The sequence below is a fragment of the Hyperoodon ampullatus genome (genome assembly GCF_949752795.1).
Source record: "Hyperoodon ampullatus genome assembly, chromosome: 16".
In the NCBI taxonomy this organism is placed as follows: Eukaryota; Metazoa; Chordata; class Mammalia; order Artiodactyla; family Ziphiidae; genus Hyperoodon; species Hyperoodon ampullatus.
In genome coordinates this window covers 11982663-12007582 of record NC_136929.1, presented here as the reverse complement: position 1 = coordinate 12007582, position 24920 = coordinate 11982663, and the positions used below count along the sequence as shown (strand labels likewise).

The window sequence follows — 24920 nt, the reverse complement described above, 5'->3', positions numbered from 1 at the left end:
ACAAGAGGAATTTTGACTTTTTCTTTTCTATATTATCTACATTTTCCAAGTTCTTATTTTTTATAATAAATGTTATTTTTATAATTAGAAAAATTATGTAAAATAAATATTTCAACATTTAGTTCTATTACTGTAATTTCAGTATGCAGCTTCTCTTGAATTCTGGTTTACTAAGCAAAGAAAGTGGAGTTTTCCTTAAAACTGGTTAAACTGGGTTTTCTCTTGAAAACCTCACTTACCTCATCATAAAATTCTGGGTTTTGGTGATGGTGTAAAACTGCAGCAAAGGCGCTTCTTGTGAATACTGGCCCACCAGGTCTGCCATAAATGCACTAAAATAAGAATTAGCAAAGGGAGACACCAGTCTTCAATTAATAGAGTAAGAAATTAAACTCAGATGTGTTGTAAAGAAAGCAGCATTCCTACAGCATAAACTAAACCACCTTTGATGGATTTCTCCTGCTTACAAAACTCCATACCCACAAGCCCCCTTACTCCTAGATCCTACCCGCCCCTGGCTTATCTCCCAGCCCTCCCCTCCACTCCCTCCTCCACTCCCTCCCCCACCCCTCCATGCCCTGGACAATGCCTGCTCACTGCTCACTTTCACCTCCATGCCTTTGCTGACACAAACCCTCGGTCTGAACGACCTTCCCTCCCATGTACAGCAAGCAAACTCTCATGCATCCTTCAAGAAATGACTCATTCCTTCCTGTGTCCCCTCGGCAATTTTTTATACTAATTATTCAGTTTTATCCAAAAAAAACATTTCTGTACCTTCTGTGTGCCAGGAGCTTTTCCTCCATGACTGCCTTTCCCACTAAACTGTGAATTTCTTGAGGGCAAAAACTATATTATATTCTTTGCATCTTTATCTCCTTCCCTTTTTGGAAAGTCATTTCCACACAGCAAAGAATTTGGGCTCTGGAGCCAGAATGCCTGGGTTTGAACACCGGTTCCACTAATGTATGGCCCTGAGCAATTCACTTAAATTCTGTGCATTAGTTCCCTCATCTAAAAAAAATTCAGATAATACTAGTTCTAACTCAAAAGACTGTTATGAGCATTAAAGGAGTCTAATTACCTATAGGGCTCTACGAGCAGAGCCTGGAATATAACAAGCACTCAATAAACATCACCAATAATCTACTATTATTATCACATACTAGAATAAACATTTTCAAGTTAGGTGCATGATATGTTTACTGAATTGAACACGTATAGGAAAACCCCCTCCCTAAAGAGTATAACAAAACAGACATTATCAATTAAGAGCAAGAACTCAATTATTGCAAATTCTGTAAGGTTCAGCATATGTGGTTATATTCTGTGATGTCACATATTTTGTGTCTGTGTCGATTAAAATGTGCTAAATCCCTTTAGTTGTACAATATCATGCAACTGCATTTTTTAAATGGAAAATTACGAACACATAAAATACAAACCTTCAGAGGCTGAGAGTCTTCCTCATCTGAATCTTTGAATTCAATGCAAATAGCAATATTTCTGGCCTGCAGTGATAGTTAAATAATTTTAAAAAAAAGAAAAGAAAAAGCCAAAGTATGTAAATATTTATAAAAGAACACGAGAAGCAAAATCTAAGAGAGCTTGGTATCAAAAATAAAACCTCAATCTTTGCACTCACCTTGGCAAAAGACTTCTGACTGTCATATTTCAAGGACTTAGGATAAACATAAAGGTGGTGGTTGTAGATGGTGTATGGCTGAGTGTGTTTTGGTATGCAGGGCACAAATTCCTCTACCTCAAACGTGATTGGCATTTTAGTACAGGTTTCAAATTGCTTCGTAGGAATGTATGATGAATTGACATAATCTAAAAAAATTAAAAACAAACAAATTGCAGTAAAAACCAAACAAAAACTTGTCTGTTTATTATATAGAACTTACACTTACTAGGAAAGTCTGAGGAAACATTATCAATTGTAATGTCTAGATTGCCCAAAATCACAGGGAGTTTAGCCATCTTCTCAGGTCTACAAACGAAAGAAGAGAAAAATCAAACAGGTTAGGTTAGCTCTGAATTCTAGAGCAGCACTTCCTAGAGAAATATAATGCAAGCCATAAAAGTAATTTTAAACTTTCTAATAGCTACATTTTTAAAAAGTAAAAGGAAACAGGTAAAAATTAGTTTTAAAAATATTTTATTTAACCCAACATTTAAAAAATATTATCTCAATATGTAATGAGTATAAAAAGTGTGTTTTAATTCTTCGAAACCAGGTGTGTATTTTACACTTGCAGCTCATCTCAGTAGGACCTGCTGTATTTCAAGTGCTCGATAGTCACACATGGCTAGTGGCTACTGTGCTGGACTCAAGTCCAGATGAGAATATTAGCAAAATGTTATAGCGGAAGTTTTCCTGAACCACTCCATCCTCAGCATGCATTCTTGGCTCATGCAGAATCATGAAAATTCAGAAGCCATCTTAGGCTCCAATGTCTAGTGAAATGCCAGATACAAAGAAGGTACTCAGTGAAATGTCTGGTGTTTGTATTTGGTCTGACTCCATCCAATGCAGGAATGTCCTCTGTGACATTCCTGACCTGCCTCAGCCATTCCTAGTGACATGGAAATCTTCAACATAGCCGTTTCGATACCCAGATTGCTCTTCGTCACAGCATGGTAAAATTCACTTCTCTGAAACTTCCACTCAGCAAGGAGCCTAGTTATGTTTCTCTGTGTAACACTTTTAACCATCTATACACAGCTATCACACCTTCCTGAAGTCCTGGATTCTCAGCCCTTTTGCATCTCCCTCCAATGCCATTTCTCTCACGTAAGAACATCCCCTTTACATCAGGGCTCCCAGAACTGCCTAGGTAATAAGGCCCAGTGTGGTCTGCCCAGGTCGGGTAGAGCAGCTGTCTGGTTTTGAACAATATACCCTTCTCCTGATGCCGCCAAAATTCTATTACTTTTAAACAGTCACACCACCCTAGTGATGCACATTAAATTTACAAGCACCTAAACTCCCTAATTTTTTTTTCATATGCTTCACTATCATGCTATATGTTTCCATCCTGTATTTATACAATTATGTTTTTAGAAGTCAGAACAGGATTTGATTTTTGTCTTGGTGAAATTTTATCTTTTTATGATCGAGTCATTCCAGTTGATCAAAACCCTCCTAAATCCACATTCTAACATCTAATGTATTAGATATGCCTAACAGCTTTATGTCATGAAGACATTCATCAGCACCTTACATTCTCATAAAAGTCACTGATGAAGATAATGCACAGAATATTGCAAGCAGCAGCTCCTTCTCAAACCTCTAGAGGCCCATCGCCAGACTGATACTAGCCACTCATCACCCCTCCTGGTTTCTGGTCACTCCAGCATTGAACAACTGTCCACTCTCTCACATGTGCTACACTTCTCTGACCCGTTGGTCATCTTAGAATATACACTTTGCACTCCTCTGCTGGACCAGCGTGGCAACCCAATTAAAAAGAGAGAAGCAGAAACTTGGCTAGGATAACTTGTTCTACGTGACGTGACTTGTTCCTAGAACACAGAACACTGCCTCCTGGTTCTTCATCGGCCACCTGTTTAATTATGTCTTTGAGAACACTGGCAAGAAACATCACAGCTCAGTGGCCAACAGATTCAGCATTTGGTTTTGTTCCCAGTTTTGAAAAGTTCCTAACTCCTGTTTTTAAGATTCCTCAGACATTATTGTTGTCTTAAGCAATCTCACATGTAACTTAAAATATATCTTGTGGTACCGTGGATCTGAACCAGGAGGCCCCTAACAGTTCCAAATTCTTGCTTTCATATGACTACAGCCCACATTGACCATAGTCATCTTTGCCCATCACCAGCTCCAACTTACACAATCACCTTCTCTCAGGGTTCCTCTCATTTCCACTTGTTTTTTGTTTACAACTGAGTTTAAATGAACAATTCCTTGAAATCCTGAGAGAGATAACTGTCAGGAAAGCAAGTCAACAAATATTCATCATTCTGCCTTCAGTTAAAAAGATTGCTGGCCAAAAGATGTCCAGGTACCGTCCAGCATTACCCTGATACTTTGTCCCTGTGCCACTGTGTGATTTGTTCACAAACACAATACCCTTTTCTTCTAGCAGGAAGACTGTGCCTTCGACAATCATTCCCTGGGAGCTGTCAATGGCTTCCCAAGCACTGTTAGCTACCACAGTGATACTCCACCAGAGCCTCCCTCACCTTTACCCAAAGCTCTTGGGGCATCATCCCTCAGACCAGGGGGTTTCTATGCAGGTATAAATTTTCTTGACGTATACTGCCTTGCTCCACCTCTTCATTTGAGCAACTTAACTCTGCAACATACCATAAAACTCTGTGTTGACAAAATCTTAGAGACACCTACAGAGTTGTATCTGCTTCCTTGAGTCAGAAATATTATGTTTAATGTAAATGATACTTTTAAATGTACAATAAGTACTCGAGAGTACTATAATTCACCCCTTCCTAGTTATTTCTACCTGTGGATAAATATATACCTTCTTCAAGATTTTTTTTTTTTTGGTTATCACTATGACATCATGCCCATATAAGTTTGAGAGATTTGGATTTCTAAGCAACAAATTTTAATTAAATTATCTTCATTCACTGGAACTCTTTCTATGATGTGTTACTTACTTCTGTGTCTAACTATACTTACTTCTTATTCTGTTTCCTCCCTCTATTGAGAGCTTTATACTTACTTCTTTTTCTGTTTCCTCCCTCTACTGAGAGCTTTTACTTCTAGTTGCTACTCTGTAGCGGCATTATTTCCATTCATTTCCAAGCAAGCACCGATCTGAGCTTAGTTCCGTATCAGGTAGTACAGGGACTCTGTGGAAGCTGTTTCTACCAACTCAGTTTTTTAAAACATAATCTTAAACCTATTTCAAAACTTTATGATTTTTATTGAACTTGGCTTATTAGAGATCAAAACGTCACACACATCAAAAATTCTACTGCCTTTTATATGTGCATTTCCAAAGTGACGGGGTGTGTGTGTGTGTGCAAGTATGTGTTGCACAAAGAGAATTCTCTCATATCTGAAATTAGTTTGGAGTTGTTTTTTTTTTTTTTTTTTGCGGTATGCGGGCCTCTGACTGTTGTGGCCTCTCCCGTTGCAGAGCACAGGCTCTGGACATGCAGGCTCAGTGGCCATGGCTCACGGGCCCAGCTGCTCCGCAGCATGTGGGATTTTCCCGGACCGGGGCACAAACCTGTGTCCCCTGCATCGGCAGGTGGACTCTCAACTGCGCCACCAGGGAAGCCCCTGGAGTTTTTTTTTTAATGCTAAAAATTAGTACCTACATTCTATGTAAAACTTATAAAAGAATGCTTGAGCATGAAAACCCATCTTAAAACTTCACTGATTAAATAAATGTGTAATGGAGATGCATGTACGGAGTCTGGCATTTGGAAACTGCTTCTGTCTACATGTGAACCTAAGAGTGAGGCTCAAACTCCCTCTCTTGGGAAAATGAAAGGTTTTCTTTTCCCACTGCCCATACATTCCTGCTGGTTCAACCACTCCCCCAGAGGAAAGGGCAATGGTATCACAAACTAGCAGTCATCCCATGCCAAGAGGGTTGGTGTCCTTACCTTTGTGTTTCTGGAGCTTGACCCTCCCTTCCCTACTTCCTATATTGACCCATTAAAGTGACCAATTGGTAATACAGACATGCTTGGGTGTGTTGTTGGTGTGAGTCTACTCTTCTAACTGCATTTTGTGAAAGGAAATATTCCCTAAAAGCTCTTCTGTCACTTAAAAATATATATATATGGTTGAAAGAAATTTGAGATATTTTTATTTAAACCACTGAATTTATGTCTATGATAAATTTCAATAAGCATCTACCAAGTGTTCACGCTAGGCTACAATGTGCAATACACTAGGCACCGTGGACAGAAGACAAACAGGATCTGATTCCCGTCCTCAAGAAGCCAAAAATCCAGCACATACTGTCAACTATTTAAGATATATGAAGGCAACTACTTCCGTAGCCTGTATACAAACGTCTACTGAAAAGTGGAGGCTCTAGACGTATTGAGAAGGAACAGGGGATGAGACCAGTGCTCATGGTGAGAGGAATCACCCTGACAGGCATTCTCACTTATTCCCACAGTTCTAGGAGGCAGGGCTATTATTATCCCCCCTTAAAAAGAAGAGGACACTCAAGCACAGAGGCCAAGTGACCCGCCTGAAAGCTCCCATCACGGAAATGAGTTACGGATTAGGCTGCGAACAATAATAATGTCAAACTTGGGTACACAGAATAGAGAGGTACAAATAAACACAAATATGTAAGCCTCATGCAGAAACCCTTATAGTATTATTACCTAAACTACTTAATATGGTAGCATTAAAAAAAGGTCTGCATTTTAAAGAAAATGTTAGATTTTTATACTTTGCCTTCAGATCCGCCACAGAAATAAGACAAGGCACAGCCATCAGCAAATCAAACAAACGTAAAAAACCATGTCCCTCTTCTTGGATAGATACTTCCTGGAGCACATATGTTAGCAATACCATCTATCTGACAGAATTATTTTCTTACTAAATCGTGGAATGTCTCCTCTGATAATTACTACAAGGGAGAAGGGCAAAGTGGCTGATGAGCTTTGCCAGCTGTTTTCTAGACACTAAGGCAGCTTCAGAACATTTTTCTCATCCATTGTTAAATGACATTTTGAGACAATCATGGGAGCAGAAACCATAGCTTTGGATCCAAGCTGGTGCCTAAGCCACTGATATGAGATTATTCTTTGTAAAAAAAAAAAAAAGAAAAGAAAAAGAAAAAGAAAAAAAAGAGGAAAGAAAAAGAGCAACACTAAGGTTTTTTAAAAAATGAAAAAAGGCATCCTCCACTCCCCTAACTCAACTGTGAAAAACACACAAAGAAACACTGGCATTTCTTTGGATTCTTACTGAAAAAGGACAGCAGCTTTCCTCGTGCCACTGCATTTTCTGCTGCTGACAGCATTGGTTCTCTATTTTCGGGTTTCTGAGTCTCTCGCTGGCCATCTGGACCACACTCTTCCCAGCAAACCCTTCCTACTGAAGGCCTGTGGTGCAGGGAGAACCCACCCTATGCTCGGGACCAGTGGAGGCTTTGCTCTTTGCTGCCTGGTCACAGGCTCTCTGCTCGGATCATGTTTTGATTGATGAACCTGTGAAGTTCCACCCTCCAGGTTCCACCTAGGAAGCCAGACCTTCAGCTGGGGCCACCCCCAAAGAGCAGCCGCTGTGGCGGAAGCTTCAAGCTAACCAGCCTAGGGAGTGACTTCTGAGACAGGGCTCCCAACCCCCATCACACATAAAAAACTTCACTTTCTGTTTTGTTGGAATATATGGGTAAATGTTCGTTAAAAAAAAAAAGTTCATGGAAAATCATAGAAAGCTACAAAGTGGAAAGTGCAAAATCCGCCATAAACCCACCCCTCAGAGATAACCATGACTACCATTTGGTGTATAACCCAAATGACGATTTTTATGTCCTTCTATCTTTCCATCTAGCTAGCTATTCGCCTATCCATTTCTTCATTTATATACAAAAAGAAATATATGAAATATTTTCTTTTCAAAATTGACGTCACATAGATACCTTTTCCCCTCCTTACCAACAGTGAGCTCACCTTCCTAAGTGAGCACACAGACCTACATCATGATTGTTGAGAATCCCATGGTAGGCTAGTGAGAGAAAACTGTCATCTATTTAACTAAAGGTGACTAGAGTTTTTTTTAAAAAATCAACTTTTTATTCTATAAGCAAGGCTGAAAATTTCCTGAAAATCAAATAAAAACTTAACAATACTCTAGGACAACACAGTATGTATAACAATACACTACCCATTACCAACAAGTAAAGGTTTTCGAAAGATGTTAATTATGACTCTATTTAGAATTCTGAAAAAACAGAAGAGAGAGAAATAAGAAAAAGGTGAAAATGAAGTTAAAGAACGCTAAACAGCCATTCTGAATTCTAGGTAAACTTATAGTGTTACTTTGAAATGCATTTTTTTCAAGTAAAAAAATCAGACTGAAAGGCACCTAAGGTATAGAATAGTTACTGGCTGGCTCTTGGCTCTTCTTCTCATTTCATTATCTTTTAATACCCTCAGCTCTGTCTCCTTCCCAGAATTTTCCCAGAGAAATTGTAACACCCACGTCCCTAGCAAAGGAAATCCGTGTCATAGGTTCAGCAGTGAACTTCTTACAGTGGAGCACCAGAAGAGCCCAGTGGTTAAGGGCTCAGATCCTCAGCCACCTGACTGCCACCAGCTGTACAATGCTGGACACCTCACTCGGCCTCTCTCTGCCCTATTGCCATGGGTTGAATTGTGTTCCCTGAAAAGATGGTGAAGTCCTAGCCCCCAGTACCTATGAATGTGACCTTATTTAGAAACAGGATCTTCACAGATGTAATCAAGTTAAGATGAAGTCATTAGGGTTGGCCCTAATCCAATATGATGTGTTCCTATAAGAAGAAGGAAATTTATAGACAGAGACACACAGGAAGACAACCGTGTGAAGACGGGAGGCAGAGATTGAAGTTATGCTGCCAAAAGCCCAAGAATGCCTGGGGCTCCCAGATGATGAAAGACACAAGGACAGATCCTCCCCTAGAGATCTCAGAGGGTGTGTGGCCCTGCCAACACCATGACTTCAGGCTTCTAGCCTCTAGAATTCTGTTGTTTTAAGCCACCCAATATGTGGTGCATTGTTAGAGCAGCTCTAGGAAACAAATACCCTCACTAATATAGGTAAAGCACTTAGAACAATGCCTGTGAACTGTAGGTACCGTATGAGTTACTGCCCTTCCCCGCATCACCCATTCAGTTAATGGTACCACAAACCACTCCATCGTGCAAGTCAGAAAACTGGGAGTTATTTACCTGAGACTACCACCCATTTCTCTCTCCTTCCACTCTAACACCCAATCAGGAAGCCAAGACCCAGTGACTGCACCTGTCTAACGTGACGTGAACTAGTCCTATGTCCTACTCTTCCTATGTCCACTTGCGATGGCTTTGCTGAGTCCTTGCCCACCTCTTGCCCAAGGTTCCTCAATTGTCTCTTTCCTCCCTGGGCTCATCTCTACCCAACAAACGCTTCACAGCACCACCGATAACATTCTTTATACGATTCAAATTAACCAGCTAACTCTTCTGACTTTAAACCCCTTCTTCCTGCTCAAGGACTTGAGGAAAAGTTCCACGCTCATCCAACATGCCCTTGTGTATGAGCTGAGCAACTGAAAAGACTGCTCCTGCTTCCTCCCTTTCCACGGAACAACTTCTGCTTTTCAGGTGTGGAAATAAGTAAGGCCTTGAGACTCACTTTCGAAAGTCTGCAAGTAACTTGAGCATGTCTTCATTGGATAGCTTATTGCTGTCTTGCTTGTAGAGAGCAGAAAATCTGGCATTTTTGTCAAGGTTTCCAGATGCATCCTTAAACAACGTCCTGAAATAGCAAAACAACGTGTCTAAGCTGTTTCCAAATGACCAAAATAAATCCATAACTTGACTCCGGTTTCTATGTGAAGACTAATTATTATTCCACTGGCTATAGCCCGCAGAAATCTCATTATCTAAAGACATGGAATATATTTATGAGGATGAACACAACTAACTCAATTTACATAGAAAACATTTCCAGCAAATGGCTCATGCTTAGGAAGTAACATACACAGACAAATGCTTAAGAAATAGAGATCACAAATAAAGAGGATCTGCAGGCCTCACTGGGCTGCCACCCACTCCCAGCTGGAGGCATGTGGCTGGAACCTGGAATCCCAGCTCTGCAACAAACACTCATGTCCATCCTGCCAGTACCAGCACTACAATCCTCCAGCTAGCATCTCTCCTCTCTGTGTCTCTAATAAACGATTTTTCAGATATGGAGCTTACTTATTTTTTTTTAGTTCTACATATTTAAATCCTCTTTGTCTCTGGACAAAAAAACAGAATAGGTCAGTCTGTCTGTCTGTCTACTATCTATCTCCATATATCTGTATCCATATAAAAGGTATAAAAGATGTTCTCCTTACCTTGCTGACCAAGCAAATGGCATTCTGTACTGCCCTAGTCTTTGGCATGCCTGCTTGGCATTCTTCAGTACCTTCTGAGCAACCTTGAAGACATCAGAATAAAACCATGAGTTACTGTATCCCACAGACTAAACAACCTCTCATGGTAGTATCAGATGCATGGACAAGCACACCTTACTGCAGTGAATATGGCTGGATTTATACTCATGCAGAGTATTCTGCTTCTCACATTCCCTAGCAGTGATTTTCAAAGAATATCAAATGAAAATTGTTTCCAAAATGTATGTCTTTTCTTTGGTCTTCATAGGCAACAAGCATGTCATTTCATAGGCCTATTTCTTCATAACTAAGGGCTATATAATGAGGCCACTGAGTTACTAACAATTACTAATACTTGGTATTCATGCCCAAATATATCACATTACTAGAGTTTAAATGAGAATACTAATGAAAATACTAAGCTTTCATAACTCCTAATGTGCACTGACTTATGCAGACTCCCCAGATTTGGGGGATATATATTCATTATTAAGACATTACAGGTATTGACTTAAGTTAGGCCAGTGTTTTCAATCACTATGTTCTGTTTTCTAGGTATAAGTTACCATTACTTTCACTTCTAATGATTAATTTTGGTTTGTTGCGGGTGGCTGGATTAACTCTATGGTGCACAGGGAAGCAGATTTGCTTTTGGCCTATGTATGCATGGCAGGTCTATTCATCAACTATACCCCTATTGCTAAAGCAGATGACACCCAATTTCCCCAAATTTGCTTCTTCTGGAATACTGCATTGTTACCACTACGAAGTGTGACTAATTCAGAGTCAGAGCGGGGAGTTGAAGGGTCTTTTACATTACTTAAGTACATCGGAGTCAAACCAATTTTGGGAAATGTGACCTAGTGTCTGTGAACTAAAGTGTGCTCTGCAGAGCTGCAGCAGCAGCCCCACTGGGAGCCTGTCAGGAATGCAGGGTCTTGGGCCCCACCCCAGACCTCCTGGGTCAGAACCTGCATTCTGACCAGACCGCCGGTGATCTCTGTGCGCCAGGTTTGAGAAGCGCTCATCTAGAAGACTCAGAAGGAGAACAATAGAGCTCTCTGTCTCTGAGTAAAACTGAAACCAGCTGTGTGAGTCTAGAGCATTAAACCTCTCTGGGCTCTACTTTCCCACCCAAAAAATGAAGAGCTTGGGCTAGACTTGCCATTATCCGTTCCAGTTACTAAACATGATGATTCTACCGTAACCATGGGGGGGAACTGCTGCCTTCATGAATGACTTGGAAAACACTTCTCGATTGAAACAGGTGTCGGGAGCTCAACCAGCCCCTCCCTTTCTGCTTCAAGTGGGGCATGTCCATGCGGGGACTCGGGGATCATAGAGTAAATGGTCTGCCTTCCTGGGGTGGCCATTTTTACTTACACATTTTCAGGTAGAAATGATTATTTTTAGCTTCTAACAGTAATGACTGTTGTGGAGTAAAATGCAATATTTGCGTAAAATTTAAAGCCAAAACAGGCCTCAAATAAGTTTCACTCTTGCCTGTAGTGAACGAGGACTGAACTCTCAGACTTACTGAGGGTATAAATGGAACACAATATATATAAAAGTCAGAGTGAAAAACTCATTTTTGCCCTTTGGTTCCCCCCCACCACCACTTTTCTTTCTTTTTTAGAAAATCTATTCGTGGTGGACACCTACAGAGACTATTCCTAAAAATTTCCTCCAAAACAATAATTTCCTCCAAATGATGTTCTAGACCATCTTGGAAAACATGAAGAGATATTTTGATATACAGAAAAAATCATCCCTCAGCAAAATCTCTACCGAAGCTCCTATTTTTATATGAGATGGTTGAGTCTTAATCTCTGCTTTAATTTACTGCATTGGAGGTGTGAACGCATGGGAACATGTACACATGGCTGAGCCTTACGTTCCATAAGTAATGAAGCAGGAGCAAATTCAACAGATGCTCAACGGACACTGGGAAGTGTGGCATCTAGCCTGCGGGGATACGTGATGTTCACACCAGCGTGAGCTGCCAAATTTCAAACCACGCACGTGGCAGGCAGAAGTAGCAAAGCTGGAGCATAGCAGCCTTGGAAATGTGTTGCATACGTGGCGGGGGAGTAGATCTTACCTTGGGCATTCATTGATTATTAATCAAACCATCAAAGAACTAAAAGAGCTTCTCATCCAAGGTTTTACAGACTTGATGTTAAAAATAAAACTGTTTCTCTCCAGAGACCAAATTTTACCCTGCTTTTATCAGCCAGAAAGGCATATGTTTGAAGTCATGCGCCTGGGTAAATGGGCTTCTCCTTGACTGGAGCTGTAATAATTGATAATGACACCCTCCTATATGCGTCAGTGATTTAGTACCCACAGCACTGTCTCGTATGTAGGTGGTGGGGGGTAGCAACATCATCTTTCAACGACAGATGGGACACCTGGGGCCCAGAGAGGTGACATGATGTATCCAGGCTAGTTAGGAGCTCAGCACCCAGGTCTCTGACTCCTGGAACCTGTTCTTTAAAAACCGTCCTGCATCTTGGTGGACACACCTGTGATGTACAGTGGCCAAAGAGAGGAAGACAGGAAGCTCTGAATCACTCAGAAAACCCCAGTTAGAGCCTCTGGGGTGTCCCCTCCTACTGCTGACCAATCAGTCCTTGTCAATGTATCAGGGTGTCAGATGACCACTAATACAAAAATTTTTTTAAATAACTAAAAGTACTGTAAAACTGGCACAGGACAGCACTCAACAGCTGACTGGAATCAGGTAGCTCAATGTGCTAGAAAGTGACAGTCAAGTGCCAGTTGGCAACTCTAGCTGTGGGACACTGAGCAGGTAACTAAACCTTCATAAACCTCAGTTTTGGGGAGTGTGAAAGGTATTCTTGGCCTAGATGACTTCTAATATTCAATAACTCTACTGTATGTCCACACCTAGGCACTCCCCAGGTAATGAACAAACACCAAAGTAATGAAAACACACCAAATATACATCTTGTACGTTTTCTTTCCCTCTTCCACCTAATGTCACAACACCTCTGCCACCGTAGCCCCGCCCCACCTGACAAAACACAAGCGCACCTGATCTACTGACACTACCGGCCAGATCATCTGAGCCAGGTCACCTCCTAGTCTCCAGTCTCACATTTAAGTGTAAATGGACCCAAATTTATAATTCCAGGACCTCGGAGACATGCCAACAAGTGGAATGAACTCTATTTAAATACAATATATGTACTTTTTAATGATAGAAAGTTTACTACTAAGCTGGAAATTCCTTTGCCAATTATTTCAGGATGTCAGGACAGTCTAGCCAAAAAGTATTTTATTTACACATGGAACTACTTTTCACTGAAAATTGGACACATAAGGTTAACTATAAGACAATCTATGAGACTAGTCTACATCTTTTAGAATATAAATATGGCTTAACTGTGATTTCTTTAAGCATTTCTATGTATCTTTTTTCTGATTGCTGTTTATCATCACAAAGCATGCAAGTCATCCATACCTTAGAAGAGTCTGAACTTTTCATGTATGGCTCAGCACCATGTGTGATGCTCCCCTGAAGCACTTTTTCAATTCTAGCCACAAGAAATATATCAGGATGAGGGCACGTGACTGAAAATATTCCCTAGGGAACAAAAGATTTTCTTCCATGAGTAGAATTTACAGCCACATTAAACAAATCCCATGAACATTAAAGCTTCTTAAGCAGCAAAGAGCACTGATACAGTATAGCTATTCAGAAGCACCCAGGGCCAAACTGGTTAACTCATCAACAGTTCATCACCTGATCAAAAAGGCTATTTGGTGGAGGAGGCAACTAGCAGAAAGTTTAGAAAAAAGAAATGAGAAATCGAAAACTACTTCTTCTCTTTCAGCTTGCTTTTACTGTCTAATTATATATGCTGTCCATATAATGAACCGTCTCATTTACCCCAGTTGTGCATTACAAAGTTTCATTACGTATTTACATAGCACGTGCAAGAGAAGCCTTATTGGCATGACCGCTGGGCTCATGCTGCCCCCACCTGCTTCGGATACTGCATGGCGGCTTCGTGAAGGATGTCCTGCAGGGCAGGCGAGCTCTGCCTACCGCCGTTCATCAGAGACGGGGATGTGGTGGCCAGCATCTGCCTCACTGAGAAATGGTTCAGGTCCACGTGGAAATCGGCAGAAATCTTTCGGTTGTATTTTATGTCAAACAGGGATAGGGTAACAAAGAAAGGCTCGACCTGAACAAAACGAAACAATCCAGACCATCACTATGGCTCAAACTGTCAGGAAAAAAGAACACTGCTATCAAAGAAGAAATGACTAGACCTATGTATGACTGTTACTATAAATTACTGCTCAAGAGCAATAGCCTCCATACCTGTCCTGTATCACAAACGTCCTGTCCTGGCAGCCGAAACAACCCTTGGCACCCTGATCTAACACCGCACCTCTGTGATACCAGGAACTAGGCCTGAATGTCCCAGCTGCACTGCAACAGGCGCATCTGAAACCTCTGGATAGGCTTTTTAATCTTTATTTTTTAAAAGGAAAATTACATTTGTAGTGGGTCCTTCTTCGTTTTCAGCAACACAGCATTGCAAATTGAAAGATAAATCATTGCACTTGACAAGAATTCTTTTTCCAAACTTTTCTTCAAATGGCTTCACTTCTGGCTCAGCGGATGAGAAGTCAAGCTTCTTTAAAAGAAAATGCAAATATATAAATGTATTAAGCTCTCACTAAAAAAAAAAAAAAATCCCATAATAAATGTATCCTAAGGAAATTGCTTAAAATATGGAAACGCTATATACCTTAATTTACTCACAACAGTGTTACTATTTTATACATTTATATAGTATATAATAATGGTCAAATCAATGATGCTATATCTACTCAGTGGATCATTATGCAGAGCTTAAAAATTATTGTTATGAACAACTCAAGTGTCCATCAACAGAAAAATCTATAAGCAAAATGTGATGTATACATACAATGGAATATTACTCAGTCATAAAAAGTGGGGTTCTGACACAAGTTATAACAGGGACAGACCCTGAAAACATTATGCTAAGTGGAAAAAGCCAGACATAAAAAGGCAAATATTGTATGCTACCACATATATGAACTTCTTAAATAGGCAAATTCATAGAGACAGAAAGTAGAATAGAGGTTTCTAGGCGTGAGGGGAAGGAGGCATGGTGGGCTGTTGTTGAATGGGTACAGAGTTTCTGTTTGAGAGGATGAAAAAGTTCTGGAAATGGATAGTGGTGATAGTTGTACAGTAATGTGAATCTACCTAATGCCAGTGAATAGTACACTTAAAAATGGTTAAAATGGTAAATTTTATATTATGCATATTTCACCACAATAAACAAAAAATCATCAAAAAGCAAAAATATATATATATATGTGTATATATACGGTTATGAAGTCTGTGAAGAGACACAGAAAAATACTTACGTTTAAAGATAAATGGTTACAAGTTCTATAAAAAAAGACCACAAGTGAAGAAGAGGAAAATGTGGGAGGAAACACAGCAGAACAGCTGGCTCCTCAAACCAGCCCTATCTGTAGGCAACCCTGGAGGCCCTCCCAAGCCGTGTTTTGGATTTTTTTGGGACACAGATGTGGACCGCATGTACTGAAAGGCTTGTATTTGGAACTGAGCTTGGGCTAGTCAGAAAATATCACAGTCTACTGGACATCTGCAGCGATGCTTGTTATCTTCTGATGGTGATTTTAGGGGGTAAATTATATATGTTCTTTGTGGACTTGAGAGTGTCTTTGGATAAATCTCCCTCAATTTTCAACAATCTATTAAATATTCACAATGGTTGTGCTATGGTAATGAGATTACAGGTTGTTTTTATTTTTTCCTCTTTCTCCTGAATTTTCTATATTGTTATACTGCTTGTTATCCAAAGTATATAAATAAGCAAACAAACAAACAAATAATCTAACAAAGGTTTTCTTTCCTTGAACTATTTTAAATATTAAAATAGTTCTTACCTGGGCATCTGGGTCCAAGTAAAAAAGTTTAACTCTGCTTTCACTTTTCAGTTTGATTTCTGCTTCTCTGGTACTCTGATAACAAGATAAACAGAAAATAAAAATTACATTGAAAAAACCCTTTTCTTACAGAGATGTGTAAATATGTTTGAAAGCTACCCCATCCTGAAGAGCTAGACTGCCAGACAGCTCTGCCCTCATCTTGGAGGGTCACCTGCATGTCAATGAACAAGGATAGGCTATCCAGTATGTAGCACACAATGTAAGTGCTATGGGGTAAAAAGAGAAGACTTGATCCCTGCCCGTATGAAGCTGATAATCAACTGTAGCCAAAACCAATGCAAAGAAAGCAAAAGAGAATAATTAAGCATTAATATCAAGAAAAGCTTCATAGGGCTTCCCTGGTGGCGCAGTGGTTGAGAGTCCGCCTGCCGATGCAGGGGACGCGGGTTCGTGCCCCGGTCCGGGAAGATCCCACATGCTGCAGAGCGGCTGGGCCCGTGAGCCATGGCCGCTGAGCCTGTGCGTCCGGAGCCTGTGCTCCGCAACGGGAGAGGCCACAACAGTGAGAGGCCCGCGTACCGCAGAAAAAAAAAAAAAAAAGAAAAAAGAAAGAAAAGCTTCATAAAGTAATGGAACAGGGGACAAGCCTTGAATGAAGGGGTGGAATTTAGATAGCAAAAAGGAGGGAAACGTAAGCATTTCAGACCAAATGAACAGGAGGCACAGAAAGGACAGATACTGAGAGAGGAAATGAGCCCAAAGGGTAGACAGACTTAGGGTCCAGCCTGAGACTGAGGGTACAAGCAAAGGAAGAGGAAGGCATGCGTTTTGGATGGTGGAATAAAGAAAACTGTGGCGTATCTTGAAGGACAGCCATAGGTGTCAGTAGCAAGCAAGGGGAGAATTGCTGATTCACTCAATAAATATTTATGAGCACATATTTTATGTCAAGCTAGGGACACAAACATGAATGAAATGCAGTTCCTATCCCCAAGGAACACCATCTGGGAAGACAGAAAATAAACAGCAATATGAATGGCAAAAGAAATCGTACGTACAGTGAGCTAACCTGCACTAGGGGTGGCCGCCAGGAAAGAGCTCCCAGAGGAAGGCCCATCTTGAAGGACAAGGACATTTGGCCAGAAAAGGAGAGAAGGGCATTCTAAGAGGAGGTACTACAGGGATAAAGGTACGAGCCACACCTGAGCAATGATCAAGTCATTCATTACAACTGAATGGTTGTACATGATGAAAAAAGTAGAGAAATGAGTCAGATTTGTATGGTAAGGTCTGGGGATTTCACTCAGAATCCAAAAAATCCTGCAGTATTTTAACCAAGGGAATAAAATTACCAGTTCTGCATTTTAGATCCACCCCTCGGGTAGGGCTGAAGCAATGGATTACAAAGGGAAAGACTAGGAGGTCCACATGGTCTCTCCTGAGTTATCACAACAGGCTCCCAGTCTCACAGCAAGGCCCATAGCAAATCCCACCTTCCTAGCTTGCATGGCCTGCTGACTGGTCAATCCACTAATTTGGGAGGAAGAGCAGGTTTGTGGAGAAGATGGTAGAGTCTGGAGATGCCTGCGGGATTTCCAACTGGAAACATCCAGTAGACAGCCAGAGAGATGGGACGTGAGCACAGGGTGGGGAGGAAGGCTGGAGTTACAGACCAGGAGAACATCAGCATAGAGGTGAGGATGCAAGTCTTGGGGGTGGTTGAGAGTCCCTGGCGGAAAGTGTGAAAGCGAGTCTGTGGACAGAAATCCAGGGACCCCAACACTGAAGGGATGGACAGAAGAAGAGAAGTCATTCAGGGAAAGAGACATGGTGGCAGAGATGGGGGCTGGAGAAGTGGGATACGGGAACAGGGAGAAGAGGAAGCTTCTTAGACATTCACAAGATAGAAGTCATCTCCAGCCACGTTATGCCACACCTGATGCCTCTAAATCTATATCCTGTTCTTCCTGGCAGTCAGAGTTCTTAATAGAATGTCCTCTCTCATCTGCTTCTTTGCCCAAAGACCATGAGTCACATCTCAGCACATAACGGGTGGTGACAGCCACAGGGGAGAGGGCGTCTTGTCCTCTCTGCTGGTGGCTTAAAGAGGTCTACTATTACATTTCTAATCACGGCCAATGAGAAATTAAGCATCTTAATTTTCTCAGCCATGTAGTTGTAACAGGTTCTTAGCAATGACCCAAACTCTACTCTGACCATATCTGACAAACTATCTACATCTAGAATGAAATGACCACCAGAATGCCAGCTAAGAACTAAGGGTTCTAGTTCTAGTTCAGTTGTTAACTGGCTGCATGAACTTGAGCAAGCCACTTAGCCTCCTTGGACTCTATTTTCATTTCTGAGTAAAAATGTTCAACAAGATGATGGCTCGAGTCTTCTTCTACAACAAAGTTTATATCTTGATGCTCTCCCTGCAGCTTTAAGGCTTCTGGAGGCTCAGGGGCATTCCTACAAATCATCTGCTCATGCTTACAGAGGAAAGTGTATGCCTGTGGCTGGGGACAGGGGTGTGTAGGACAATGTTTTGTTTTGTTTTGTTTTCTTGCGGTACGCGGGCCTCTCACTGTTGTGGCCTCTCCCGTTGCGGAGCACAGGCTCCGGACGCGCAGGCTCCGCGGCATGTGGGATCTTCCTGGACCGGGGCACGAATGCGTGTCCCCTGCATTGGCAGGCGGACTCTCAACCACTGCGCCACCAGGGAAGCCCAGGACAATGTTTAAATCCATCTTGCCCATACCCTTATCCTAATTTTTGAAACCAAAAGGGCCAGAACACGTGCATGTAGAATACACTTAACTGAACCCAAAGAATTTGCTTTACTTTGTATACAACCCATGGCATTTCCTAACAGAAACATCAGTACTAGGTGCTGCGAGCCACCACCAACAGTAATACATTCTCCTGAATTTTTGCTTGAGTCCTTCAACAAGGGCAAACGCTATGATCCCAGACACTGGAGCACAGCAATGGGTTCTTAATGTAGATGCATTTCCTCATATCTTTCTGAAAGATGCTTGTTGACTCAAGCGGAGTAGGAGATGAGAAATGAATAAAGCAAGAAAGACTGCTAAGAGCTCTATATAATTAGAGGACAAACAGAGATGCAGATACATTAACAGAAAAAAAAAAAATCAACAACTAGCCAAAACAGACTCAAAGTATCCTGATGTTGCCACTAATATCCAAGGGATATATTCTTCACTAGAAAAACCATTTAATGGGGAAGAAGGGACAACGTTAGATGTAAAAATAGCGTGAAAGCTTATAATCCACCTTGCACACACTGACAGCTCTTCTATGAGATAGATGAAAAGCAGGCTCAGCTTCTTAAAGCTCCTCCCATCCTTCCCAAGGCCCAGAGTGCTTTAAACAGATGGGACGCCTGATAAACGGTGTCTGAAAGAATTACCAAGTAAAACCTAGGCAGTAAGAAAATGTGGCTCGGGAAGGGCAGGGCTTTCCCCCAGAGCCAGGGAATAATAAATACTTGAAAGCATCATAATGATAAAAGCAAGTATTTGTTGATAATAGCCAACATCTCTATGCTAGATGTTATCCTAAGTGCACATTTAAATTTGGTACAAACTTAGGAGGCAAGTCTTATTATTCTCCTTGTTTAAGAGAAAACACTGGGGCTCGAGGGGTAAATACTTTGCCCCAAATTCACAACCCTAAACAGAAACCTGGCTTCTAACTGAGGCTGTCTGGCTTCAGAGCCCAGATTCTTTAACTATTAGATCAGAAAAAAACAGGTAAAGAATATGAACAGGCAAGTCAGAGAGCAGGAAAACCAAATGGCAAATAAATATACAAAAATATGAAAAATACCACTACTAAACAGTGGGATACAAATTAAAGCAGTGAAATATCATTTTTCACTCCTCTGGTGAGTATGCAGAGAAATGGGAATATGAATTGTTACAACCTTTTGGGAAAGTAACCAGGCAATATTTAAAGCACTAAAAGCACAATAAACTGTGACCCAGAAATCCCACCTTGGGGAATTTCTCATACAGAAATAAGAGCATGAGTATTTCAGCTTATAAATATGTCATGATGTTTATTGTGCACTGTTTGTATAGGCTAAAAACTGAAAATTATCTAGATGTGCATGAATAGGGAGATGGCTGAATAAAGTGTTCAGTATCCATATTTGGAATATTATGCAGCTATGAAAATGAGTGAACTGGATCCTCTATGGCCCCAGGGGAACATCTATGAAAAATTTTTAAGTGATAGAACAAGTTTCAGAGTAACATATATAACATGAGCAAATTTTTAAAAATAACTAAAAACACTGCATATGTGTAAATGTTTCCATGAACAATTGGTTCGGTAAAGAAACAATTATAACAGGTTAATAACATCAGTGCTCTCAGGAATCTGGGGATGGAGGTTGAAGGAAAAAATGAACTTTTCTTTATACAACTTTGAATATTTTTACTTATTATAGCAAGTACATTTATTTTCACTTAAATTTTAGTAAAGACAATAAAGTAAATTCCTGTAATAAGTACCTTCACAGTCTAAGAGCCCACAAAATATAGCTGTAAAAAAATATCCCACAGACTATGCCATCCAGCACTTCTCAAAGTGACAGAGACCAGATCTGCTCTTAAAATAACCTGTAGTCAGTCCATACCGTAGATGCAGGAAGAACCCCAATTGGTTCTTCCCCAAACCCTGTTGCTGGTCCTACCCACTACCCATCTAATACTTTAGTATAGAGGAAAATGGAGAGAGAAAAGTGACAATGACAGAGCCATTCTCTGTAAAAACGGACACTTCTCAGATACTACAGAAGAGAATGATTTGTCTAAAACAAAGGTTATTCCCCCCACTCCTGTATTCCCTAAGTTTAATCACTAATGATACACCCTGACAATGTTTTCTTCCTTGTCTTAAGAGGCAGTTATGAACCAAACATTCAAGAGTTTCCAGAAGAACTACCATAAAGTTTAGGCATACCCTGTGTCTTAAGTTTATCTCTGAGCAAGGAAAACAATTGAAGGCCAGAGCATCATATTTTGAGGACGGCTCTTCAGGAAAATACTGTGTTGACTGTTGGCTCATTTAAACAGAATGGGTTGCAAACAGGAAGCCTTAGCAAAATCCTTTGAAGCCAGAATACATACTTTTAATTTAAAAAGCTGTCATGACTTGTTTCCACTACTTCCATGATATCTAAATCCCAGGGACCATCATCTCATCCTCTGTGTCACAAAGCTATAATAAAGCATTCTAGATAAGGAAGCCCAAGAAATGGAACGCCAGCTGACCTCACAAACACAACCCTAGCCGATTCCTTTGTATCATAACACAATGACATAATTTTCTGGATTAGGATACAGAGAAGGAAGCATTTATTACAGATGTGGTTTAAAAACTCAGAGAAGGTGTCTGTGAAACTGTTTGGGTTCTGACAAGTACTGCTGAACTTGGCCCGCTGATGCTTACTCAACCTCAGTGAGACCATAAAGTTTGAGACACCAGACTCTAGCCTGTGTTCAACTGTGGAAGATTTACCAAGAAAGGTAAATTCATTCACTATAAAGAAGTTACAAGGTAACAGAATGGGAGCAATTTTGGTTCAACAGGAACCACATGGGGAGGTCAAATTAAGAGTGAGCAGCTGGGCTTCCCTGGTGGCGCAGCGGTTGAGAGTCCGCCTGCCGATGCAGGGGACGCAGGTTCGTGCCCCGGTCCGGGAGGATCCCACATGCCGCAGAGCGGCTCGGCCCATGAGCCATGGCCGTTGAACCTGCGCATCCGGAGCCTGTGCTCTGCGACAGGAGAGGCCGTGACAGTGAGAGGCCCACACACCACAAAAAAAGAAAAAAAGAGTGAGCAGCTGTTTTTTGAGTACACAAAGAGCTCAAAAATAGAAAAGCTATGGAGGAAAACATAAGGTGGGAGCATGAGGGTCTTCTTCATACTACCTTTACACAGGAGGTGATATATAATACATACATATATATATATTCATTCCAATGTTACCTAAGGTAAATGTAACCAGAAAAAATATTTATCAAATAAATAGTAATCGGGTTTACCACATGATCGTATTACCCCTTGACACTGTAGGGAAGAAACCAATTAACTAACTTTAACTACAGTTTGTGTATTTCATAAAAATGTTTATAAGACTGTGTACTCTGATACTATAAATGCTGTTACGTTTAGAGCAAACATATGTTTGGCTCCATTTTAGACAATAGGAGGAAAAGAACAGGTTTTAGGGTATACACAGTGTGTCCCCATAAGAAAACAATAGAGGTGTTCAGTACTAAATGTACAAGCAACAAAAGGGCCAAGAATATACAAAATATTCTGAAAACCTAATTCCACATCACTCCTACTGTATGTCAAGGGCCCCTCCATCACATTCCACAATGAGAAACCAGCTATTTTTGTACTAAAACAACTTCCTGTCGCTCATATCCTGTTTGGTTATGTCTCCCGTCACAGTGGAAAACAAAAGCCGGGGCAACAGGATGAATGAAGCAGAAAGAGGAGTTGACCTGAGTGGAGCCTGCCATTAAATTACACCTTTGCCTGCCCCCACTGTTCTAGTCCTTTCTCTGCAATCTGACGTAACTGCGGCCTGATCTCCCCATGGACCTTTCCCTGGTGCTGGCCTCTTAAACCTCCTCACCCCGACTAAACTCTCCCTCCTTGCCTAGCTGTGCAACTGGAGCCTCCCTCCCCCTCCCACACACCCTCCCACCCCTATTCAATCTCACACTCTGGAATCCATTCCTTCTAAAATCAGGATGACCAGCTATCAATCAACCTCCTTCCTTTCTTAACAGGTACAAATGATCCCACCCCAGATACACTGGAGGGGGTTATAAATAGTCAAAACCACTCACACTCAGGGCCCTGGATGATGAAGGGGCTGAGAGCCGGGCACACTGGTGCCTGAGCCCCTCACACTGCACTTCTGCCACCAAGCAGGCGGACAAGAGGCATCACCAACAGACACCTGCCCCACAAGTGGGATGGCAGCATGCTGGTGAATAACAGCACATCTTAATTTTCTTTTTTTTTTCTCTTCGAAAAATTACCTTCTGCACTTTTTCTACCTTCTTAAGTTAAAATGGTTTAAAAACACTTGAGAGCTGGCGGGGGGGTGGTGCGGGGAAACAACAGTTAAGTCCCCTATATGATGCACTTTTTAGGTTCTGACCATGACCCACAGTAAGAAATACATTTACATCACAACCCCACACACACATACACAAACACACTCACTCTCTTTCTACATATATATATCAACATATGATATATGCATGGTATACACATATATCTTAAATAATATCTATCATTATTAAAGGCAGTGCACTTTAATATCCTCTATTCAATTCTATCCATTTTTTTATTCTGGGTCACATAATGTTGAGCTAAAGAAGCCTGACACAAAGAGTCATATGTATGATTCCATTTTTCGGAAGGTCTAGAATAGTCAAAACTAATCTACAGTCATAGAGGTCAAAACAATGAGAATGTCAGCTGGGAGGGAAGATACAAGACAGTCTGCTGAGGTGCTGGAAATGTTCTATATGTTGATATGGATGGGGGTTATGTGGGTGCACAAACATGAAATCCATCAAGCTATACAATTAGGGCCTGAGCATTTTACTCTATGTAAGTTCTACTTCAATAAAAAAAGAAGAAAAAATTTAAAAGGAAATGAGAAATGGCGATTGAAACCAATTAATTTAATTTAATTTAATTAGACCAATTTAATTACTTTTTACCAACTAAAATAGCTTCAGCTAACTTGGTCATTACCCACCCCTTTGAAAAACAGCTTCAAATATGTTTTATAAATATGTATATATATATATATATATATTTAAGAATAAATATATGTGATATATATCTCCTTAGGTCTCAGGATCAAGGAATTCTGAAGGCCAGGTAGTAGTAGGCAGTGAGAGAAGAAAGGAAGGCACAACTCCTGTATGTCTTCACAAGAAAAAAATCATTTCTAATTAATCAACATTAAGCTCAAATAATATGAGTCTTCTCCTAGGTATCCACTGTGTTCACCCAGTAAGTGTAGAAAGTTAACTTTTTAAATTCTAGATTGCACTGCATATATTATCTGTTTCAACAGACATTTTGCTTTGAGAAATCATGAACCCCAAAACATAACAAAAAAGCGAATCTCAATGCAAAATATGACACACAGAAGTTCATAACATGAAAGCACAAACACACAAGCTAAACTCTTCCCAGCCTAGAAGGAGGTTACAATGGTAGCACTAAAATTAGCTTTAATAGGCAGGTGCTAAAAAGATACTGTGGTAACAGTCAAGTGCTAAAGAAAAACAATGCTCTAAAGTCCTAGCCAGGGAAGGAGATTTTATATTTTAGAACAGCTATGTTGTCTTAAAGTAAAGGTCAATGTTGAATGCTAGTCTACTTATAATGGTATATAGATAAACCATGTTTTCTATTACAGTGTTTAAGATACGGGTGTGTAGCGTCTCTATTTCACTGTATTCACACACACACACACACACACACACACACACACACAAAAGAACAGAAAGGCAATAACAGAGTAAGAATATAAAGGGCCAAAGAAGACAAGGATATTTCTCTCATTTAAAAAGAATTATTCAGAGATGCACACAAGGAGGCAAGTACAAGGATATTCATTGTAGCATTGTTTGTAATAGAAAAAACTGGAAATAATAGAACTGCTAAAATAAAATGCTTACACAATGCAATAAAGGGTATGAATTAGATCTATATACCAACTTGGATGGATCTCAAAAACAAGGCTAATTTAAAAATAAAAGCAAG

General features: G+C 40.6%; 1 protein-coding gene across 11 annotated transcripts in view; it reads right to left on the bottom strand.

The window, feature by feature from the left end:
• DOCK9 (dedicator of cytokinesis 9) overlaps positions 1-24920 on the bottom strand; it is a gene marked incomplete at both ends in the record, with an annotated part of 281402 nt that overhangs the window by 94482 nt on the left and 162000 nt on the right. For all 11 annotated transcript variants that reach the window (XM_079721657.1, XM_079721649.1, XM_079721648.1 and 8 more), the window contains 10 exons: positions 240-332; positions 1446-1511; positions 1646-1833; positions 1914-1993; positions 9344-9466; positions 10053-10135; positions 13579-13701; positions 14102-14305; positions 14624-14764; positions 16077-16151. In XM_079721657.1, the coding sequence (XP_079577783.1) occupies positions 240-332; positions 1446-1511; positions 1646-1833; positions 1914-1993; positions 9344-9466; positions 10053-10135; positions 13579-13701; positions 14102-14305; positions 14624-14764; positions 16077-16151 (1176 nt within the window). The remainder of the gene's footprint in view (positions 1-239; positions 333-1445; positions 1512-1645; positions 1834-1913; positions 1994-9343; positions 9467-10052; positions 10136-13578; positions 13702-14101; positions 14306-14623; positions 14765-16076; positions 16152-24920) is intronic.